Genomic DNA, 24978 nt, shown 5'->3' with positions numbered 1-24978 from the left:
TGGGATATGACTCAAGCACTCTGTACAGTAAGACTAAAAACAGAGAGCACAGGAAATGTAACAGAAGACAGAAGTCACTGAAACAACTCTCTGAAAAAAATAGCATAGCTTTACTTTGTTTGCAATGGATATTTGTACAAAGGAGCCTGAAGTTTTGTTTTGCTTTTCAACTTTTTGTATATAATTTTATCTTATTATATATAAATTATTATATATTATTTTATTTTATTTTATGGCTGTGCTGGGTCTTCATTGCTTCATGGGCTATTCTCTAGTTAAGGTGAGAGGGGCCTACTTTCTAGTTGCAGTGTGGGGCTTCTCACTGCGGCTTCTCTTGTTGCGGAACACAGGCTGTAGGTGTGCAGGCTTTAGTAAGTGTGGTACGTGGGCTCAATAGTCGTGGCTCCCAGGCTCTAGAGCACAGATTCAATAGCTGTGGTGCACAGGCTTAGTTACTCCACGGCATGTGAGATCTTCCCAGATCAGGGTCTAAACCATGTCTTCTACATTGGCAGGTAGATTCTTTACCACTCAGCCACCAGGGAAGTCCGGGAGTTTTTTTAAATCAAACTTTTTAAATTCCTGGTTTCATTTATTCATGACTTGTTTAAAATTAAGGGCCTCTCTGTGATGCTAGGTTTTGAGATTTATGACAAGTCCCCAAAACTAGGACGACTGGACAAATGGAAATGATTATTCTCATCTGTCTGTCCAGCCTACTTAACTGCCACTTACTCTATGAACAAGATCCTCTCTCTAACCTTGGTCTAAATCCAGGTTAGAATCATTACTGGTTTCTCCTCCTCAAACCTCTATTCAGTGCTTCCTCCTCTTTGCCTTATATAATTGTTCCTTCTTTAGGCATTCCTCACTGCGTTTCCACTTTTATTTCTTTTCTCTTTTGGCACCTAACAGTGTTACTACAGCACCACATAAATGTTAGAAGGATGAAATTGGAATCCAGGTAGGACATAAAATTAGTCACCAAACATCCCACTAGAAAATTACTTGAACATCAGTCTCTCCATATGGATAATTCCAGGCCCCAATACTTACTGAATATTTATCCTTTTCTAATAATGATTGCATTAAAATATTTCCAACTGAATGCAGGTTTCTGTTCTTAAATAAGTTTTCTTTTTTCTCCCCTAAAATTTGCTGGGAATCGATTCTGAATAGGAAATTCTGAGTTAAGAAGCAATTCCAAAGCTGGAAATTGATACATGCCAGCCAAGTAGTAGCAACATGTTTTAGTTGCCTGACCATCTCAAAAGCCACAATAGTTTTTTTGGTGCAATTCTTTCTGGTATTGAATCTAAGCTCTTGTAATGTGATATATAAGCTGACTTGTGGTCTTTTCAAAACCACTAAAAAGGGGACATCCTTTCTCTTCCTTAGAAGGGTACATTTCAGCCTAGGATTGTTACTACAAACAAACAATCAGCATTTTATTTGGGAAACCTCTCAGACAAAATGTACTATATAAAAGACAGATGGCTTAAAACACCATTAAGATGTGTGCTGGTCAAGAAAGAGCATAAACTTGTTTTATCTTTATAACTTATTTTACTGATGTGACATTACTGTTTGCTATTATTAATAATGCTATCCATTTTATTTCCAGTCACATTTATTCTCTTGACATTTTAAGTATATTCTCTTATTTCCTCATCTTACGAGACATCAAGTTAATGTCCTGAAAAGAAGTTAATTAGACGAACTTAGAAGGGCATTTAGATCATGCTCGATGGGAAGCCCAAAATAAAGTTCTGCCAAAGTTCTGAGCACAGTATTGCTGTAGATAAAATTGGCTTCTTAGGCAAACATTTTCAGATTATTTCCATTAGTTTACGTCCCTATTATCCCAAGCCAATTCCTGTCAAGTGGGACATAGATAGGGTAAGAAAACAAATGTGAATTCAGACAGAAAGTCCCATGAGGGAGAGATACCGTCTCTCTTGTTTGCTATCCTATTTCCAAGTCCTGACGCGCTATTTGTGCTCAGAGATACTTGTATTGCAACTGAAAACCTTAGTGCCGCTTACAGTTGTCAGCACTATATAAGTCCGAGCACATTGGCTATTCAGTTCAGTTCAGTTCAGTCGCTCAGTCGTGTCCGACTCTTTGCGACCCCCCTGAACCGCAGCATGCCGGGCCTCCCTATCCATCACCAACTCCCGGAGTTTACCCAAACTTATGTGCATCGAGTCAGTGATGCCATTCAGCCATCTCATCCTCTGTCGTCCCCTTCTCCTCCTGCCCCCAATCCCTCCCAGCATTAGGTTTTTTCCCAATGCACTGGCTATTATACGTTACAATTAATATTTAATAATTGAAGTAAACTCTAGTGCTGCAATACACCAGCCACATTTGACTACTGAGATGTGAAATGTGGTTAGTAAGACCAAAAATAAAGAGTTGCAAACTTTATTTATTTAATTTAAATTTTAAAACTGATGTGTGATTTCTTACTAGGAAACTTCCAATAGTGTGGAAAAAGTCAAGTATGTGAATCCATCTTTTCAACTTTAATTTTTACAATATCTAAATAGAAATCAAGTCTTTCTAATGAAAATTTGGAGTCTAAATTGAGATGTGCTGTATGTATGGAACACACACCAGAGTCCAAAGACTTAGTACAGTAAAAATAACATCCAACTCTTAAGACCCTATGGACTGTAGCCTGCCAGGCTCCTCAGTCCATGGGATTCTCCAGGTATGAATACTGGAGTGGATTGCATGCCCTCCTCCAGGGGATCTTCTCAACCCAGGGATCGAACCTGTGTCTGTTATGTCTCTTGCATTAGCAGTCAGGTTCTTTACCACTAACACCACCTGGGAAGCCCAAACATTGCATTAACAAGTCTTTACATTGATTACAGGGCTCCCCTAGTGGCTCAGGGAACTCACTCCAGTATTCTTGCCTGGAGAATCCCACAGACAGAGGAGCCTGGAGGACTACAGTTCATGGGGTCTCAGAGAGTTGGACACGACTGAAGCAACTTAGCATGCACGGGCATGATCTCTGGAGTGGACTGAATGGTGTTCTTCCAAAAGTTACATCAACAGCCTAATCTCCAGAACTGGTGAATGTCATCTCACATGTAAATGAGGGAATGCTACCTTACACAGCAAAAGACATGTAATTAAGAACCTTGAGAGGAGGCTCTTATGCCAGATTATCCAGGTAAACTCTCATTCCAAACACAAGAGTCCTTCTAAGAGTAAGGCCAAGAGATATTTGATGGACAGCAAAGGAGGAGACAAGATGGATTGGAGAGAGGTGACCACATGTCAAGGAGCACTAATATCCATGAGAAGAAGACATGAAGAAGGGATTGCTCTCTAGGACCTCACAATCTCTGGAAACTTGTTACAGTCATAGTTTAGATACATTGGGTTAAAAAATTATTAAAATTAATTTCTCCTTTTTTAAGCTTTAGAAATGTGACTACTAGAACATTTTAAATTACCTATTTGGCTCTCATTGTATTTTTCCTGTACTACACTGCAACAGAATAAGCTCTCAGAGATTATCTATTTTTCCAAATAATATTTTGTGTGGACTTTCCATCTCTTAGGTCACATATGTAAGAAGCAGCTTAAAAATCTTAAATTCACAAAATGATGGCATCTTCTTAAATTCACAAAAATGTTAGCATCCTAGAAGGTAGGATTATTTTATTCATGTTTAGGAAAGATATTTTTAATATTTGTAGATATCTCTATTCATTCAAAACCATTACATTTGGGCAGTCTAGTTAAAATATTAGATAAGAGAATTGAAATTTTGAAAGTTTCCAATAAGATGAAATGAAGGTTGAAATCTAACAAGACAGAAAGTAACAGGGACACATTTAAAATCCACACTTGGGTCCAAATAGCCAACTGTGAAAACAGAGACTTGAGGAGATATGACTTCACTATGGCGTGTGAAAGAGACCTGGGGGTTTTCACTGATGATAAATTCAATCTGAGTTGGCAGGTTGGTAGAGCTGCCAAAACAGCTATTGCGACCTTGGGCTGTTTAAATAAAAATTGGGGTTCCACAGGCAATAGTCCTGGCTTAGCTCACAGCCGCACTATTTCATATGACAATCAATTAGCCTGGAAAAGGATGTCCTAGGAGAGATATCCTGTCTTTACATCTAAATGGTTCTTTTATGGAAAACATATTGAGCTTGTTCTAAAGCCTGCCACAGAACTAAAAACCATCCAGATGTTCTTCCCTAGGATTCTGCTAAGCATCATGGGGGTATAGAAATCTAATCATTTCAGCTATCCAATATTGAAACAGGCTACCACAAAAGGTAACAAACATCCCAGGTCTCACAAGAGACTCAGAAAAAGTCTGAAACTATTGTTCATTTTCCTTAAGAGTGACATCCTAAGATAACTGTGTACCCCTTTCCTGAAATAAGGTCACACAAGTTAAGAGTTATGGCAGTAGTTAGGAGCATCCCTAGCTCAGTCATTTGCTAGCTGTGTGACATTGAGCAAATTACCCAACCTCTCTGAGCTTGTATTTCTTCACCTGGAAAATTGAGATTATAAAAGTTCCTTCTTCCAGACATTTATTCACAGGGTTTGGCCATGGACTGTGGGCTTCAGACCAACCCCAGTGCTCACTCCTGTGGCCAGTAGAGTCATGCCAATTCAGAGGATCAGGACCAGTGGATCTAGGACAGAATTTCCTTTTCAGCAGTGGACTGAAGGCTGTAGCAGGTAATTTATGAATACTTATTTTACAATATTTAATGTGGAGTAGAAAGAATGAGCTCTATCTCATGAGGTCCTAAAATTTCTTTTTCATTTATTCATTCATTTGGTTAATCAATGTGTCTTAAGGGCCTTCTTTGTGCCTTATGATGCATCAGGGACTAAGCTTGGTTAAAGAAAACCTATGTGCTTGTGGAACTTAGATTCTAATGGGGAAAGACAAATAATAAAGTTAACAAATAAGTGAATGATACATCAAGGTTAAAGGCAACAAATGCTACTGCAAAAGGAGAGCAGGGTACAGGATCTGAAGTGCTGGGAGGAGGCTAAAATAAGAATTAATATAAAGTGGTTGTGTGAGACCTCACACAGGAAGCAATATTCGAGCAGAAACTTGAAGGGGGTGAGGATGTACTCCATGTGGATATGTAGGGAAGAACATCCCAGGCAGAGCAAGAGCCAACAAACACAGAAGTTGTGTCTGTTTTTGAAGGGAAAGCAAGGAGGCCAGTGGGGATCTAAGAGAATCCACCACGGAGGTAACAGGGGAAAGGTGAGCAGTGGCTGGACAATCCTTTTCTCTTCTTTTTTTTTTTTTTTTGAGTAAGCTGAGTTATACTGTTGTGTTAGTTTCAGATGTACAGCATAGTGATTCAATTAGATGTAGACATATACTCATTCAGGAAGTATAGTCTTGCTGATGGATTGAACATGATATTTGAGAGAAAGGAGGGAGGAGGATGAAACTGCCATTAACTGAGATGAATAAAACTATGGATGGAAGAGGCTTGAGAATGGGGGCAAATCAGTTTTATGATTGAAAGAATTTTATGTAGGTCAAAAAATGAGTTCTGATTTCAGAATGCCCCAACAAAACAAAGGATCCAACCAGGGAATCCATAACCATTTGGCAGGGGTTGTTTTGAGGCAAATGAAATGTCCAAGAAAAGCTTGATCTAGATAATTGTTAAAGTAATTCCTAGTTCTTAAGTTATCTAAGTATGATTTTTAAGTAATTTAACAATGTTTAATGAAGTGTGTCTGTGTGTACCAAGGAGACAGTCTTGTGCTCAAGAAGGAGACAGTCTTGAAAATCCTTTAAAATCCTCACAAAATAATTACCTCAGCCTCATTCCACCTCTAAGAGGTAGGAAGTTAGAGACTGAAATCATGTTTAACAAGACTAAACCTGATATGTGTCGTCTTCCTGAACCATCCATGGGAAATGCCACTTGGTAATGACATTTGTGACAGAAGTGTTGATGGACCAATCTAGTGTTCCTAATTTTTTCTTCTCTTCCTTTAGACACATGGTGGTGAATTACAGTTTTGTCTGCTCATCAACACACAGTTTTGTAGCTAATAAGAAAAAAACCCTGTCTGTTAAATAACAGTTCCCAGGAAGCCTGACTCTTCCTAAAACAACTTTTGTCAACGGAAGCCACTATGGATTATAAGAGCACCTAATTAAAGGAAGGAAGACAGGAATAATGTTACCATATTCCTATGAAAATAAGTCATTTAGCACCTACAATTGCAGTGCTATCACTGTTTTCCCTAGCTTCATTAATTTTTTGTCTTCCAAAGTCAGCATCTATCCTTACAGCCTTTCTCTCCTGCTGTCATCAGAGCATTTATATGCATTAATCCATGACAAATGGGTGCATTTGATCCATAACTGATTTCTCTGCCTGCCAACTAGGAACAGATACAGTTTTGAAAATGGAAATATGAAGACTAAAAAATAACTAGGATTATATAAAAATAATATTTTCTTACTAAATATGCTTTATAAATGTTTCATCTAAAGCAAACAGCAGCCTCCCAGATGGTAGAATATTGAATGCTTTGACTTTTTGGTCACTGGCAGCAATTCTTAAAATAGAGGTCAGTTCACACATTGTGTGTGCTTGCGTGTGCTAAGTCGCTTCAGTCGTGTTTGACTTTTTGTGACACTATAGACTGTGGCCCACCAGGCTCCTCTGAGGTGGACACTTCACAGATTCAGTTCAGTTCAGTTCAGTCACTCAGTCATGTCCAACTCTTTGCGACCCCATGAACCACAACACACCAGGCCTCCCTGTCCATCACCCGGAGTCCACCCAAACCCATGTCCATTGAGTCGGTGATGCCATCCAACCATCTCATCCTCTGTCATCCCCTTCTTTTCCTGCCATCAATCTTTCCCAGCATCAGGGTCTTTTCAAATGAGTCAGCTCTTCGCATCAGGTGGCCAAAGTATTGGAGTTTCAGCTTCAACATCAGTCCTTCCAATGAATACCCAGGACTGATTTCCTTTAGGATGGACTGGTTGGATCTCCTTGCAGTCCAAGGGACTCTCAAGAGTCTTCTCCAACACCACAGTTCAAAAGCAACTATTAAGCTCACACAAATGAGAGCATAGAGGGAGGGAAGGAGAGAGAGTGAGCAAGCAAGCGCCTTAGGTGTTTGCTATGGGAAAGAACTCAGTGGAGAAGAGTGCATGGTCTCTGACGGCCCCAGAGGTTTGCTTCACATTCACTTACATGGGGAGTTGGGCCCCGTGACACCCATTTGTTCAAAAGCCAGCTGTGTGAAAACAGAACCAAACAAAACTGTATGCTTGGTGTTACACTGCATCTGGTTTTTGCTTTTTTAGATTCACTAACTGGATTATCCTCTTCTGGACTGAGTAACTGAAATGTCTAGAGCCTTATCCAAATACTAAAATAAGCAGAGATATCTAAACTTGGATATCTCAAAATGAAAGGGCACTGTAACAAAGAAAATATTATTTCCTAATCATTAAGGCATTTCACAGTTACCATGAAGGCTCTTCACCAGATATTTCCTGTTATCTGCCTTCTGGGAACATGATAGGATTGTACTCTCTGGCTTTTTGCCATTGGGTTGAGCCATATGACCAGATCTGGCCCGTGAGTGGTGACATGTGTCACTTTCAAGCTGAAGCATTTATTTGCTAATGTTACCTTCAAATTCTTTCTTTTCTGCCATGATGAATGATAGATGCTGCTCCTAATTCTGGATTGACCACAGCACAGACCACAGTCTCCAGCCAACCCCAGAGGACAGTACCATAAGCAAGAAATAACTTCTGTGCTTTAAGCCATTGAAATTTGGAGCTGATTGGTCATCATAGCATCTTGTAGCCTCTTCTGAAACACATTCATTTCCTTCTTAATTCTATCACAACTAATACTAATGATGCTGGTAGAGGCAAATAATTTTAGTGTTATAGACATGAAGAGCATGGGATATGGAACTAGATTATCCTAGTTTAAATCATAGCTTCACCACCTGTTGGCTGTGTACTTTGAGCAAGTTATTCAAACTCTTTGAACCCTATTTTCTTCATTGGTAGAAGGAAGAGAACAAGAGTAGCTGCCCTCAGTGGTAAATATAAAGGTTAATGAAATAATATAGAATTCTTAGCACACTGCCAGGCACACGGTACTTAGTAAAACTATATATATATACCTCAGACAAGGAGGAGGAGTGCTAAATTAGCTTTTCCCTTCCAAAGTCAGCATATACTCTTTGTCTTCTATTATGTTCAAAACATTTAGATGTTTTAAAACATGAAAAATAAGTGCCTTTTCCATGATCTTCTGATCGTCTTTAGAATTTTCTAATGCATCTTCTTTTCTGACTCTGGATGTTCATAATGCTATTATCTTTGCCTGCCTGGAATTCTTTGCTGTCCAAACTACATCCCTAACTCTTGGTCTCACCTTTTCTTCTTTTCTAGGTCTCATTTAAAGCATTTTTTTTGCAGAAGACTTGACCCAGAACTTAAACCTTTCCCCCACCAAATATTCCCTCAAAGGAAAGAAGAAGAGATGACTAGATGGTCTTAGAGCTCCTCAGGATGCATAGTAGGACAACAGGGATGTCTGTCTTGGCAGAAACCCCACTTTATCTATCTAATACTGGATATAAAATTATAAATGTTATCCGAAGCTTCCACTTCCAAATGTTCTATTATAATAACAACTTTCTCAAATTAGCATTTTTATATTGCTTTCTGTTGATGAATAATACCATACCCATGAGAAAGAACTTTACCCCAGATCTTATTCACACAAATAAGTACATCAATAGGGCTTTCTGCCTACAATAATAATAAACTACCCTTAGTTGTTTTCAACAATTTAATTAAATACAATTAACTCTAGTTTGTTTTGGCAACCTATTAATGTCACTATTGAATATAAATAGGCTCATGAAAAGAGTATAATAAATCCTTTACACTACTGTAAAATTACTCTGATGCTCAGCTTGCCAGAAATACTTAACAGCATTTTTGAAGTATGTTAATGAGACAGTAAAAAAGAGATAAAGTTTTATCAAGTAACTCGTCAAGACTTCTATAAGGCTTTGACTTCTTCAGTAGAGAGCTCTTGGATATGTTGGATATGGTTCTTAAGAGACTCTTAAACACTAATTGCAAATTTATCATCATCTTATAATATATTTAATCCATGCTTCTAACTGCATAGGCTATTTTTTTATATTATTTCAAATTCCCTGGAATCTTAAAACATAAGAAACTGACCACTGGCACTTTATTTTGTGTTGCTGCTTTTGATAAGGCTCAAAATGTTAGACACCATGCTATTTGCTGCTGCTACTGCTAAGTCACTTCCATCGTGTCTGACTCTGTGCGACCCCACAGACGGCAGCCCACCAGGCTCCCCCGTCCCTGGGATTCTCCAGGCAAGAACACTGGAGTGGGCTGCCATTTCCTTCTCCATGCTACTTAAGCAATCCTTAATACACAAAGAAATCATTTTGCATTCAGAGTAGAAAATATGGGGTACACATAATAATACACAAAAATGGTACCATGGATGAAAATCGTGGATGTGTAGGTAATAATGTGCAAATAGGTATACACCTGGGTTACTTTCTTCAGCAGTTGGGTCCTATGATAAAGAGGTGATGGGTTATTGGAAGGACAACACTATAAATCGAAAAAGGAACAGCTGAGGAAGTATGGATAAACGGTATAAGATTTCAGTTGACTAGTGGCTCTTTTAATAGGGTTTTAATACAATTATAACTCATTCTGAGAATCACAAAGAACCAATGCTGACTTTTAGACCATTTCTTGTTAATGGAATATTGGCCAGATGTTTTAATTAATTAACCAAACTTCCCTATTATTTGACATCATATAGACTCTACCAAACTTACAGATTAGAGCACCTTCTTCAGTAACTACCTACACAACCTGCTGTTGAAAGGAAGCATACTGTGAGTATTAACCTGGTCATATTGACTTAGAACTAATGGCTAACCATTATGTATTCCAGAGTAAAGACTAGCCCTAAAATCCCTACCTTTTGACTGTTCTGAGTACATGAATTTTATTATCAGAATTCTCAGATGTATTCATAAAGTGAGTCAAATAAGTCTAAATTATAAAATTTCTATATGCATCATCTTATAGAATAAAATATTATGGGTATATATGTTAGTATAAAGCAGTCCTTCTATACCATCTCTGCTGTGACATTCATATAATTACATAACAATATAGTGAGATGCTTTGTGCTGGACACGTCCTATATGGCAGATATAGAAAGGATACCTTCTCTATTCCTTACGTAAGTCAGCAAGGTGGAAGTTTTATAAACAGGAATCCCCATTTCATGAGTGAGGCATGGAGAATTATAATGTCTAGTCCATACTTGGAGCTAATAGTGATAGACTTAGGATGAGAACTCCTGGTTTGATTAGGATACCAAGCGACTCCAATTCCTACAGCTTCTTTGGCCAAGGATCACAGGTGGCAAAAAGGGTAAGATCAGGTAAAAAACCTGCAAGCAAGTCAGCTCTTTATCTCATTCCCAAAGATGTACACAGTTGCTACACAAATGGGGTGTAACTGTCTTGCTGCAGGTACCATCCTGAGTATTTTACATGCTAATGCTTTTTATATCATTATTTTAAATGAATAATATAGGCTACCTTGATGGGGACTTCAATTACATATAAGAACAGCATAGCTCAAGAATGGACAACTATCTCACCTCGAAATTAAACAAATAAGTCCAGGTAAGAAACTTTGCACAGTATTTGAACATTGTAGGTGCTGAATGATGATGGTTGTGGGGGTGGTTGTTGTGATTGTTTTTAAAAGCATCCCTACCTCTTTTAACAACTCACGATTAGAACACGGTGCTTGGAAGGATTTGGAGATTGAATCTAGGTGAAAATACAAAGAGTGTCATAATTGATTAGCAATCCTATGTGCAATGTCTGGTTATAGGAAGAGTTGACTATGTTTCAGGAATCTGCCACCACTGGCCATGGGGATATTTTCAAACAAGCAAAAGGATTTGTTTTGATGGTGAGAGGAATTTGAAAGGGAGACTTAAGGTCTGATTATGTAAGCAGTTTCTACCAAATATGTTATTGAGTTATGAATCTGGCAAGTTTTATTTGAAAGATAGCAAATTCTATATTTTAGCAAAAAGATACTGCTGCAAATGATCAAACCACTTACCAGAAAGGTCAGCCCACTTTACAACATTCTAGATAATTTATAAAGTCTCAACATGATAAATGCCAAAAAATCTTATCAAAAAGTTAAACTGCAGTTAGGTGGAATTCTCCACTGTGAATGATTTATAACTTCATTTTAAGTAAAACAAAAAATCTACACTGAGTCTAATAAATGTATATTCATCTTATGCTGCTTCTTCCTCCCTTGGAGCACAAGAAAAGGGCCCCCAGAGTCTAAAAATCAAAACAAAACATTATAAGATCATAGCCCTATAAAAAAATACTTGAAAATGAGGTCCTGTTAATGCAACAAGCAAAGAAAGCATGCTCTCAGTCAGGCCTGTATGCAAAGAAATATGAACACTAAAGTTCTATAGAGCACAGGAAATTAAAATTATAGCTTGATGTAGCCAAGCCTAAGACACAGAGCCTATTAATACAGAACAATGCCCCAAAACATAGAAATTTATTTTGCAATTATATTAAACCAAGACTAACTTGCTGGTATTCCTAAAAGTAGTACTTGGTTGTGATGGAAAGAGCACCTGAGTGAAAGACAAGATATAACCTAAGTTTCCCTCTCAGCTTTTAATTATCATCCATACTTTGGGCCTTCCCTGGTGGCTCAGCTGGTAAAGAATCTGCCTGCAATGCAGGAGGCCTGAGTTCGATCCCTGGGTTGGGAAGATGCCCTGTAGGAGGGCACAGTAACCCATTCCAGTATTCTTGCCTGGAGAATCCTAGTAGACAGAGAAACCTGGCAGGCTAGTCTATGGGGTTGCAAAGAGTTGGACATGACTGAGCGATTAAGCACAGCACAGAACCATGGGCCAGATGGGGCTTTCCTGGGTTGGGAAGATCCCCTGGAAAAGGGCATGGCAACCCATTCCAGCATTCTTTCCTGGAGAATCCCCATGGACAGAGGAGCCTGGCAGGCTACAGTCTATGGGGTCGCAAAGAGTTGGAAACGACTGAGCGATTAAGCAAACGCACATGGGCCAGACACCCAGTCAGGGATCCCAGACTGCTCGGTTCCCTACCCACACAGAACTGGTAATCCAATCAGGAAAGGCAACATTAAACCAGTGATTATAGTAAAGAGGCATTGCTATAGCTATTGAGGAAGTGTAGTTTTCTGTACCTAGTAGGCAGTTCATAAACATTTGTTGAATAACGCATTAAATTTGTTGTCCATTAAAAATAAAATTATTATCCTTAGGTTTTGACGTAAGAGATATGTAGTTTACTCTAATGTAACAACCAGACTTTAAAAATCAGCAGAAGTGGCATATTTTGTCTTGTATTATTAAATGACTTGCTTTCCACAGAGACTCAAACTGTGGATGCTGGGGCTTCTTTCTTCCATTTTAACTAGCTGTTCATCTGTGATCACCAGTGTACATTGATAAGGCAAACTTTAAATTACAAAACAGTAATAACAACAAAATCTTGCTTTCCCTTTATCTGCAATAATATGAAGTTCTCCAACTAGTTTAGGGCCTATAGACATTTAGGTCGCAGTCCTACCTTATCCCCCTTACCTTCCACTAAGACTTTACTTGTTCTGTTTCCTCTGGTTCAGTATGGTACCCTTGATCTTTCCTGCTAGCTGACTTCCTACCCAATATTCAAAGCCAACACAAAATCCAGCTTTCTATGAGGGTTTCTCAAATCCTCTCTGTTCAGAATGAAGTACTTCATGCTTTATGATCAAACACCTAATTGGTTAGAGCTCCTAGGACAAGCAGCTTATGTCCCTGACATAGAATAAGAGAAGAATGCGGAAAGTAATAAAAAATTTCTGGATTAAATAAAAAGAAAGTTCTGCAAATATTAGAGGCTGACAGAATGACTAAAGATCCTCTATCTTAAACCATCATTACTAGATATGTGTGGCTATTTAATTTGCTTTAATCACACTTTGGATCTTTTTATTTTTTATAAACTGTTTTGTGGCATGCATTTTTGGATAGGAGAGGGATTCTAAAGATGGTCAGTAAATGAACCAGTAGGGACGGTCAAAGACTCTCAACTTGCTTGTGTCAATCAATTAATAGGTGGTGTCCAGAGAAGGATTGAAAAAGATTCTGAAATCACATCTAGGCTCTGTGGGAACAATCACTGTGATTGATTCCTTTGGCCTGTGATAGATAGAGGGCTGGAGATTGGCAGCGTGTATGCCATAAATCTGCTTTTTCTTCTAAACAATCCTGGGAGTAGCTGTCAAAAACGCTGCCCTATAAATGTTCACCCAGTGACCTACTTTCTCAAACACATGTCCAGTACATGGCATCTTGCATTTTCATCAGATAAAAAGTGTAAGAAGCTACAAAAACAATTCAACTTAATAAGACCTCATCTGGGAAGCTTCCAAGTCGCCTCTTCTCCTGTCTTATATCTTATCATTTTATCTCAGGAAATTATTTTATTTTTTGTTTTGTCATGTAGTTTTTAATTCAGAGTTCCAGTAGGTCTGGCCTCTAGATACAATTTCTTCAAAGAACAGTGGTGTTCAAATTTTCCTAATCTCAACATCCTGAAGAGGTGCAATATCCAGTTTCTACCTGTACCACTTCCAGTAGGAAAATACTTAGGTAAAAAATACTTGGAAAGATGCATTTATGAATCACTCATTATTTTGGTAAAATAAGATGAACCTATTAATATGCTGCTGCTGCTGCTAAGTCACTTCAGTCGTGTCCGACTCTGTGTGACCCCACAGACGGAAGCCCACCAGGCTCCCCCGTCCTGGGATTCTCCAGGCAAGCACACTAGAGTGGGTTGCCATTTCCTTCTCCAATGCATGAAAGTGAAAAGTGAAAATGAAGTTGCTCAGTCGTGTCTGACTCTTAGCAACCCCAGGGACTGCAGCCTACCAGGCTCCTCCATCCATGGAATTTTCTAGGCAAGAGTACTGGAGTGGCTTGCCATTGCCTTCTCCAATTAATATGCTAGTATATTATAAAACAATGTCTTACAGACATAAAAATAACCCCAAAAATGTTTTTTCTCTTGAGAATTTATGTTGCGTAGGTTCACAGGCAATATATAAAATATTACTAGACTAGTATCACCATACAAATAAGTTTTGAGAGTGACACACACATGTTTTACAATAAGCATAGAGATGAATCATTTTTAACCACAACCGAAGACTGTTTCAAAGTCCAAACTTTAGCAAATTTAAAACCCCAAATATGCAAATATGCATTATTATAGACTATAGGGTTAATGAAACAGCCCGCAGCAAACTTAATTGATAATGATGAAACTGAAGCAACACTAATTTATAATTAAAAAGCAAGGACCACAGCAATGGAAAATCACTAACAGCTCAAACAACACTCAAGATCCAGTGATAACAAATTATCCTTCCCCAAATAGCATGAGTTCTAATTATTTGCATGCAGTCACTTTGCAATGTTTCCCAGAGCCAGCAGCCAGTTTTCTTAGCAGAATACTGAATTAAGGAAGCTCAGTAAGCCTTTAGTTACATGTCATTTGGGTAGAATGATAACTCAGCCAGTATGTTAATAAGTAGCCTGTGTTCATATACAAAATGAATATACATAAAATCTTAAATCATTTGCCCAAAAGAACAACAACAAGAAAAAAAAAAAAAATCTTGGGTTTCAAGATAAATTTATAATCTGCTAGTAGACTGCAGACTAGATTTTGAGAACTTTAATAAATAAAGGGTTTTACATAGGCATCATTATGCTGTCTGATGCTTCCCTCTGTTTTATTACATTTACAGATTACTCTTTCTGCTTAGTCTTAATCTAAAGTTGAGTTAATTGACTTTTAGCTAAGATTCAAATGAGACCTCTGCTTAGGCCACTGGCTTCATAATATAAATGCCCTCTGCTCATCAGACTCCCTAGTGATAGTAGTTCACTGTGTGTATAGAAGGCTCAGAGACACACAGCATTTTAACATGTTGAATTTAACTCAAAATAGGACTTATCCACGGACATAATTTTAAAACAGGCCGAAACAAAGCAGATCTGCATTGAGATTCCCCTTTTGGCCCTACTGCCTTCACCTCTCTCCACTGTGCTTGCATAAATTCATTAGGAATCATAAAATGTTGGAGCCAGAGATAATCTTGTCTGAGGTCACCCACTGACAGCTTGCAAGTGGGATATAACCCTGAGTCAAGTTTTGTTTGGCCCACTTGACATTTAAAAGATAACTTACACAGAAAATTCTAGGTTTCTGACTTGCCTTGAAACACCGGATGATCTGGTCACATTGAGCCCACCTCAGGTGTGGCAAAGTCTGTACTATGCCCTCTAGATGTGCATATGCTCTTATGCTGCCACAGTTCTCAGCATTTTGTAATATCTGGCCTCCAGGCTGATCCAATTATTTTTGTTAACTACCTGGTCTGTGAAGCTATTTGCCTTCTCCATCTATGAAATCATCCAGAAAGTTTTCAAATAGCTTTAGCAGAAGGCTTTTTAAATATACAAAGGTGATTTTGTACTGCTTCTTGCTCTATCAAATGGATAAAGGCAATGAATCAGTTCCTTGGGCCGCTTAAAGCTTCCTTATTTGGCAGGATGTACTTTACTATTTGTGGAATGCATGGATCGCCTCCTCGGAGTTGCTAGGAGCAATATTAAAATGGTTGATTCCTTCCAACCTTCTAATCTGGAGCCTTGCAATTGATAACATAAGTGAGATGCTGAAAGCTCCAGTGTCCTACTCCTACTGTGGCTCTTTCTTCAGCACCATTAGATGTAAAAGAAGGTGTAAAGTGGTGCTTTCCCACCAATATGTGCATTTTTAAAGGATATAAAACTCTTGCCTAGTTGCTCAGCAAATATTGATTAAATACCTACACAGTATTTAATCCAGGGATAGGATGAACTGCTGGCCTGCTGTCAATTTCAGGAGCATTGAAATCCTTTTTCCCCCAACCCCCACCTCCACCCCCGCCCCCACCCCGCACTGTGTGGTAATTCATCTAAATCTGGAAGCTGACATTTATTCACTTCAAAGCATGTGACTCAAGAGGTCCATTCTTTATCCACACACGTGGGAAATCAGAAAATCCCTTTAGATATATATAGACTCAGCTTGTATTTAGTCTTAGGTATAAAGGAGGTACATCTACAAGTGAAGGTCTAGTAAGGGCATGGTAATGGAAAACACAGGTAATTCCATCAACAGAAGATGGCCTTTGCTGAGGATGTAGAAAGTCTTCCTCTATTTTAGACTGAGGGGAAAGCTTGATTGGATTCCTGCCCTGCAAGGAGAAAGGATATGCTTAACGAGTAGGCAGATCACTCTGATATCTATCTTCTGAGAGAAAGGTGCTGTGATATATCATTTTACTTTTCTTTCTCTGGACATTTATTATATAAATTCGGGAAAAGAGAAAGAAATAGCGGGTCAAGAGGAGTCCCTAAATACTTTGAGGCCATTACCTTTGGGAATCCAATTAGTTTATACAAATTGTTAGCAAAATAACTCTTCTTCTTCTATTTATCCCAAATAAATGATAAACTGCTGGTCTGGTGTTATTTTTTTCCTTCTGCAAAGATAAAGTGAATTTTTTTCTTGATATCAAAAGATTTGAAAGCAAAAGTTCTTTTCCTATTTGCTAAGTGAAATTTCCTTTTCAGACCCTCAAGAACACACCTATAATATTTTCTAATCTATAGGAAAAAATAAAAACTCATGCTGTGACTGAAAAACCTTAGGGATTTGACTTTTCACTACAACTGTAAGTATGTTCTTTGGACCATTTTGATTAATGTACTATAATATTAGTGTTAGTCACTCAATCGTGTCTGACTCTTTGTGACTCCATGGACTGTTAGCCCACGAGGCTCCTCTGTTCATGGAATTCTCCAGGCAAGAATACTGGAATGGGTAGCCATTCCCTTTTCAAGGGATTGACCCAAGGATCGAACCCTGGTCCTGCACTGCAGACAGATTTTTTACCATCTCAGCCACGGCTTTTGATTAATGTCAAATATTGAATAGAGTCAAATATCTCCCCAAAGATACTGCACAGATACACGCACACACACATGCAGATGTTACAGTGACAATTTAGTGTTTATACCACTCTCCATTATAAACACACATATAGACACACATGTACCCAACCATATACACAGAAACACTCACACATAAGTAGGAAAAAATGAAGGAGAGTTTGATTCCACCAGAACGGTCATTCCTTCTTTCTTTAATAATCTAACACATATTTTCTGAGTACCTACTATATGCCAAGTTCCTTACTAGAAATGAAAGATAAAAAGATGAATGTTACATGATTACAGGATTATCTTGGCCTGTACGTCTCAATGCATGTGATATGACTAGGCACTGTAGATGTTTTCCAAAAAAAAGTTTGGAAAATTTTAAACACAATCAGGACTCCCATCTGCAAACCTTTTCAGAACTTTCATGCACTCACATACACTGCAAATCTCCAAGAGAAAGACACATCATACAGTGAGTGTTTCCACAGCAGTTAATAGTTTTTCTCCAAAGAGCATCTTGAGGGGACAGTGTTTCTGAACTGGGAAATGCTAATCTGAATGTTTTATTGGATTAAGGCTCTTAGAAGGAAAAGGGCCTAATTATACTTTTGCTACCTACATTTGCTTCTTTTTCCTTAAACTGGGAAGGAACATTGATGAATTTTTAATTTAATCATTGAATTCTCTATAGCTAATATTTTAAGCTTTTCATTAAAGACCATTACATACCCATCCTAGAAATGAATTTGAAAATTTTTCAAAATTAAAGGAAATAAAAAGTCGTCAACCCAATCCTCCCATCAGGTTTAACTAACAGCGCATAAAGAATGTTTTTATCTTTTCTGATATTTTTTATGCAAGTACAAATAAATATTTTCTCCAAACTATTTTGCTCATATGGACAGAGGAGCCTGGCAGGCTATGGTCCATGGGGTTGCAAAGAGTCAGACAAGACTGAGGTGACTAAGCATGCACGCACATCCCTTTTGATAGAGATGGAAACTTCCTTTAATTTTTTGCCATCAGAATTACTGTTTCAGTGACTAAACCTTAAACATACATCTTTTTAAACCTGTCCAATAATTTTCTTAGGATAAACGTCTAGAAATGGAATTGTGTCAGGACTTTCACATTTTACATTTTGGAAAAGACTGCAGATTGTTGTTGTTGTTTTAATGATGTACCAATTTTTATACCCGAGCTTTGAAATTTTTACACAGAGTTCAAAACTGGAGGATTTTAAAAAGCAGTTTTCATTTTAAATGAACTTTAAAGATGAACAGCTGCAGACTGCTGTTCGTTAATGCCAGTTCTAAATATCTGTTTGCACTGTTGTATAAAATTGAGGCCATAAGTAACAGTACTTAGAGTGCATTGTAGTACTTCTTTTATAAATTCACGGGGATGTCAGAAAATCTTTATTTGCATTTTTATCTGATTTTGATTTTGAAAAGAAAGTGTGAAAGTGAAACTTTTAGTCACTCAGTCATGTCTGACTCTTTGTGACCCCATGGACTATAACCTGCTAGGTTCCTCTGTCCATGGAATTCTCCAAGCAAGAATACTGGAGTGGGAAGCCATTCCCTCCTCCAGGGAATCTTCCCGACCCAGGGATTGAACCTGGGTCTCCTGCAATGCAGGTGGATTCTTTATCATCTGAGCCACCATCAAATGCATGCATGCACTTTGATTCTGGGATGAGGTGAATATCATCAATCACATGATCGACGGATTATCACCAGCACCAGTTACACCAAATAACAACCTGTCTGCTCCAATCCTTAGGCCAATTCACTATACTTAGCAATCTAGAATTGGTACACATTCTAAATATCCAATACACTACCACTCTTGTTTTCACTATTGCTTTTATACTACAATCGTAAAACAATCCTTTATTGTAAGGAAACTTGGTATTCTAATACATATTCCCTAAGCAGCTTTCAATAAAGTAATATATAACAGTAAGGTAAAAATAAATATAAAGTATACAGGAATGCTTTCCAATCTTTACAAAAACACTCACTTTAAAATGGATGGTGGTGTTCAGTATGTAATAATTAAGTCACAAACAAATACCTCTAAGTACAGTTTGCTTTATAAAGCTTTAAATCAAACCAAGTATAAGTTACACAGACAATTCTATTCAGTGTCATCTTTTTATACTTCCATACACCCTTGTCAATAAAATATCAGTGACGTGAGAATAAATGATTCATAAGGCATTTACAACTACTTGTCTCATGTAATTTATGTTTATAATTTTAAATTGCTAAAGAATCCCAAAGATCTTTTCTCACTAAAGTATTTTGAAATCATTCATATTTTATTAAGTTTCAAGGACAACCCCTCACAACACACTCATGTACCCTCACACTTGAAATTAAGTAACCATTAAAATTGCTGTCATACTCTTATACCCATAAAGGGAAAAAATAATCCTATATCAGAAAGTTACATTTAGCAAACCACTCTTTTTTTTACCTGACACACAATAACTGGCGATTATAAAGAGTTGAAGCTGTCTATTTTAACTTCTGGAAACAATGGAATACCACTCTGAGTTTTCATTGTTCAGTCTGTCTTTTTTAAATGAAATGTCCTTCTTCTAGCTTTACTGTACATATTTTTTAAAAGGCATGAATATTCTTCAAGTTATTACACTAATTTCCTACATCATTCCCAAAATAAAAAACTTGATTTAGCCAAATATTAAATTATTGATATTACAAATCTGTTAATCTATAGCACATTTTACTTATTTGTGTAATTTTAAAATTCACTTTCATTTGATTGACTGTTTTAATCTTCCTTAACTAGTGAGTCAGTGAAAACAAATGGTGCATTCCTAATACTATAAATATGAAAAATAGGAAGCACTTTGGGACTGCAGGGGAATACGTTAAACTCAGTCCGTTTTCTAGTTAACATATTCTCATTCTGTTTGTGTAGAAACCCACAGCATTGAAAAGACAGATCACAAATTCATGACCTCACAGAAGCAAGGTCCTAATACTATGTGCTGACAGCAGAAATTGGCCCAAATCTCTAACCATTTCCCATAAAGGACTCCGGCTGGCTGGTGCCATCCAGGTACGGTATAGTCTGAATGAGGGGAACATCCAGTTTCACTCATCTGTCAGTGGAGTGGATTATTTCTTGAGAGACTGAGATTGGCTGCTTGGGATCAGAACATCATCCATCTTACAGTGTAGGGGATGATGGTGAAGCTGCCTATAAGAGCCTGGAGAGGGGGGACCAGCCATTCTTAAGCAGGTGAGGAGGCAACTGTAAAGCCTTCACTCCATCGAGGGCTCTGAGTGAAAGATGTGTCATTTTTCACATTTCCCAGATACTTGATATGCACATGGTGTCTGCCAGCTCCTTCTTTATGAAAGAGGCGATTTTTCAAGCTTAGGCAAATGTGGCAAAGCTCAGGGTGTGCTAGTGTCTCATTTTTTCTCATCATGTCACTTGTTTTAACCGATTTGAGAAAATGAGATTATGTTTTTCCTTTTTGCTCATTTATCCAGCTATTTATTTATTTATTTGCTCATTGAAGGAGGGGATTGTCACATATAACTGGCCCTGATTTCTCTCTTGTTTTCATACACATTTCATTAGTGTCCCTGAAGATTTAAGACCCATGAAGGGAAACATCACAACTCTCATCACAGGAAGCATATATTTTCCCTCAAAATCAAGACTGAAGATTGCATTAAAGGAGATTGTATTTCTGACTGAAATAATGTTGAATATTGCTGTGTCCAAGATCTATGACTTTAATCTTTGCAGCTATTGTTGAAAACCCAAGAAAGTAGAATAAACCTAATACATAGAAACATTGGACTTTAGTTTAATATTATTTTCATCTTTCTGCATCTAGAAGGGAGTATTTATAGTTTCTTCATTTCATCAATGAATCTGAAATAGGTCTCAAATGTATAAGTACTTGGGGTTGAAATTGGTTTCAGTGCTGCAATTTCTTGGAGTATTTGAGGTACAGATGAACCATGAACTGACGATAATAAGCAATTACTAAGAGTAAACAATGAAAAAAAATACTGAGTTTAATTGCAGAGAGAACCTATGATGTGTTTCCCAGTTTTAAATTACTGTATTTTGATAACAAGCCCCACAAAGACATAAGTTTACTTGTTACATAACCACAACTCTTCACCAAAAAAAAATCTAATATATTAATCAATTAATTGAGAGACAGTGTATGGGAAAACTCATTGCAAACTGTGCCATATTTCTTGACTGTATGCAAAGGGCACAAAATAAGACCGGTGGCATTTGGTGGTATATTCTAGCCAGGTATCACATGGTTAAAATTAACAGCAAGAGTAAAAACAATATTGCTATCAATAAGGATAATTAGCTGTGTGAACGGCAAGACATCACTAATTCAACATCTATGACATGCACGTTTGTAGTCTATTAAGTGGTGAAAGTGTGTTAGCTGCTCAGTCGTGTCTGACTCTTTGTGACCTCACTGACTGCAACCCGCCAGGCCCTCTGCCCATGAAATTCTCCAGGCAAGAATACTGGAGTGGGTACCCATTCTCTTCTCCAGGGTATCTTCCCCACGCATGAGTCCAACCCTGGTCTACTACACTGCAGGTGGATTCTTTACCATCTGAGCCACCAGGGAAGCCCGGGGATGTCAGTAATTCCTGATATTTCTGAAGAGTTTTACAATTATAAAGTACTTTTCTGAAGATTATTTTATTTACACTCCCCACAATACCCCTAAATGAGAAATTGGGCCCAGAGAAGAAGTGACTTGCCCAGGGTCATGTCACTAATGTTAAGTGACAGGTGCAGACTCAGACATGACTGAGAGCACCTGTGAGCACGTACACGCACGCGTGCCCACATGGACATGCACGCAGTGCTGATGGTCTGGCCTGAGTTCTCTCATCCCCACAGGCCACCCCTCACCAGTTCTGCCATAGACACCTTTCAGAATGCACTTCAAATGAGTCCGTGTATTGACATAACTGGAAAGTTTTCTTGAATTACATGAAGGTTTTCACAAAGCTTCAAAAAGGCTGCATGGCAAGATTGTTCTCTGCACTTTGAGGCATTGTTTTCTCTTTGGGAAACAGGCTCTGGAGATGAAATCAGACCGAAGTCTCCAATGACAGATATTATCTGTGTGAACTTAAGTCACCCAGACCCTCAGAACTTGTCTCCTCAGCAGCACGGTGGGAAATCACACCTACCTGAATAAGAATTAAGCCAAGCAACGTGAATTAACCTTCAGATCCTGTCTAAAACACTCGCATTAGCTGTTTCTGTTATTCACGCTTATCGTTAAATATTATCATGACTAGAAAATTTATCGCGTTATTTGTATGACTATGTAACAACTCAAAGACGTTTTTTTGCCAGAGCAGATTAGTCATCTACTGATTGGAGGTAACCTGGGGATTCCAAGACCCACGTTTGTTTTTCCTCCAACTCCGCACTGATGCCTCGGACTCTGGCAGTGGTAGATCCAGTCTCAGAATACACGCGGAGCAGAAAACCACCCTGCAGCATCCGCAAAGCCGTTTCCATACCCACCTGCAGGGGCACCAACGCCCCCTCGCCATCCCTCCCCGACCCAGGGCGTGGAGAACGGGCAGCTGGAGCCCAGAGGCAATCCCGGGCCTCTGCCCCAAGCTAAGGCCCCACCAAACCCCTCCTCTCGTGGCGGCCCAAGTTGCAGCAGTCAGCAGGCTGGTGCGCTCGCCCGCAGCCGGCACGGGAGAACCTGGGCTGCAACAGCGCTCTTTCGATCCCGCCCCTAGGCGGGAAGCAGAGCCCAGGAAAGCAGCAAGCAGCGCCCTGGGAGGCGTTGCTGGAAGAGAGTGTCGAAGAGCCCAGGATGGGTGCTCAGGCCGGCTGCAGAGGCAGCGAAAGGCAAAGGCATAGACGCTGGACCACGCAGCTGCAGGAAGCCGGGCGGATGGGAAAAAGGCAGAGAGGGATTTGCAAGGGAAGGAGTGTGTGTGGAAAGCTGGCAGCGCTAGACAACTAAGGATCCGGAGCTTGAGCGCGCAACTGGTCCCCAGAGCCCGGATCCGGCTATCGGATGGGAGGGGAAGGGGTGCGCTGAAGGTGCAGGAATAAGTGCAAGGGCTGAAGCTAAGCAGAAAATGGAAGGCCACCTTTCCGAGAACCAGGACGGGTGAGGACAGTCGAGCAGAGAAAGCTGGAGCGGCAAAGGAGAGAAAAATACAGATTGAAGAGTGAGACCACGGAAGGGTGATAAATATACTCTGAAAAGAAAAACGAAGAGAGTAAAATGCATCTGCAACTTAAAATTCGGTATGGGGAGGGGGAGGGGGAAATCACGCTAGAGAGAACTTGTCCCCGATGCTGCCAAGAGAGATAGGGAAAAAAAGGCACCAAGCATACCGGAAGAACAGAAAGTGAAGGAGGGGAGGAAAGAGAGGAGACAAACCAGACAAGAAATAGTAAGTTGCTGTTTAATTTCTTTTTCATTGACAAACTACTTCCAAAGTTAATTTTGGCACTAACATGCACACAAAATCCTTAGCCACATAGACACCAAAATTATGGTATCTACGCTACAGACAAATGCAGCCCAGGATCATGGACACATTTTCTCGATTGCAATATCGTATTTTGCCTCTTTAAAAAATTTTCAAGTCTTGAAAGTTATCCCATCTTTTGCAGAATATTTCACTATTGGCCAAGGTATCCACAAACAAAAGACTTCTTTTTGCACCGAGGGACGGTGGGACTCTTAGACAGAATCACATTTTCCGAACAGTTATTGGAAATACATCCATGACATTTTAGTATCCCCCACTCTCCCCGTAGCATCCAGCCAACAGTAAGTCTTGGAATTCTGAGGCAAGCTGCCCACACTGTAGCACTTTCTGTCACTTGCCTTCAACCATCTGTTAGAAGACCACAGTGAGGCTGGAGATTGGAGGTTACTGTGGAGGCAGCCTCCGACTTACCTGGTCGGTGCAGGTGATGCTGCTGGAAAGTGTGCTGAAGGGATCCATGGCAGAGCAGCACCGCGCAAGCACTTATCCACAAATACAGGACCCAGGACATCGCAGAAACCATTGCCATTCTCTAAAGAGAACATTAGAAAGGAAGAATTACCCCCGGCTTTGAGCCCCTCGCTCTGTCAGTCCCGTTGATGAGAGAAGGGGGGTCTCAGACGTCATGTCCCTTTGCTACTTTGCTGGCTAGAATTAATGACCCGGCAGAGGTCATGGCATGAAGTGGGATTGAGAGAAATCACTCTCCACGAGATCATGAATCCACTTTTGAAATTCTGCAAAACCAAACTCTTAGGATAGCTGAAATACAGAAATAAAGTTTCTGACTATCTGTTAGGCAGTTTGAAACACTATACCCTGACTAAACATCCTGTTTTACACAATGATCTTTAAGCTATAGTTATTCCAGGCATTGAAAGCTTGCATGTTCCTGTTCATTCTAACTTCATTGCAAGTCTGACATAAGCCTGGAAGGAAAGAGTGGATTCTTTTTTTTTTTTTAATTCTACAGTCATGAATTTTTAATTCCAGTGCTGTCTTCTAAACTAAGAAATCATTTCTCAGAGGCATGTTGTAATCTCCTGAAAGAACTGGTGTTTGGGGCTGGACTTAAAATCAGAAGGAATTGTCTTTAGCCAAAATGAGTTTCAGATACAAGATATAAGATCTATGCATCTCTCCTAAAGCAAACCATAATTTACAATATTGCTTTG

At 39.0% G+C, this 24978-nt stretch overlaps 1 protein-coding gene across 3 annotated transcripts in view; it reads right to left on the bottom strand.

The window, feature by feature from the left end:
- TAFA1 (TAFA chemokine like family member 1) overlaps window positions 1–24332 on the bottom strand; it is a 622185-nt gene extending 597853 nt beyond the window's left edge. For all 3 annotated transcript variants that reach the window (XM_088831647.1, XM_055414286.2, XM_088831648.1), the window contains exon 1: window positions 24215–24332. In XM_088831647.1, the coding sequence (XP_088687773.1) occupies window positions 24215–24332 (118 nt within the window). The remainder of the gene's footprint in view (window positions 1–24214) is intronic.
- Between the last annotated feature and the right edge of the window lie 646 nt (window positions 24333–24978).

The sequence above is a fragment of the Moschus berezovskii genome, chromosome 24 (genome assembly GCF_049115385.1).
Source record: "Moschus berezovskii isolate FMDL1 chromosome 24, NW_MosBer_1.0, whole genome shotgun sequence".
In the NCBI taxonomy this organism is placed as follows: Eukaryota; Metazoa; Chordata; class Mammalia; order Artiodactyla; family Moschidae; genus Moschus; species Moschus berezovskii.
Note: the sequence above shows the minus strand (reverse complement) of the source record. Positions and strands in the feature narration are given on the sequence as shown.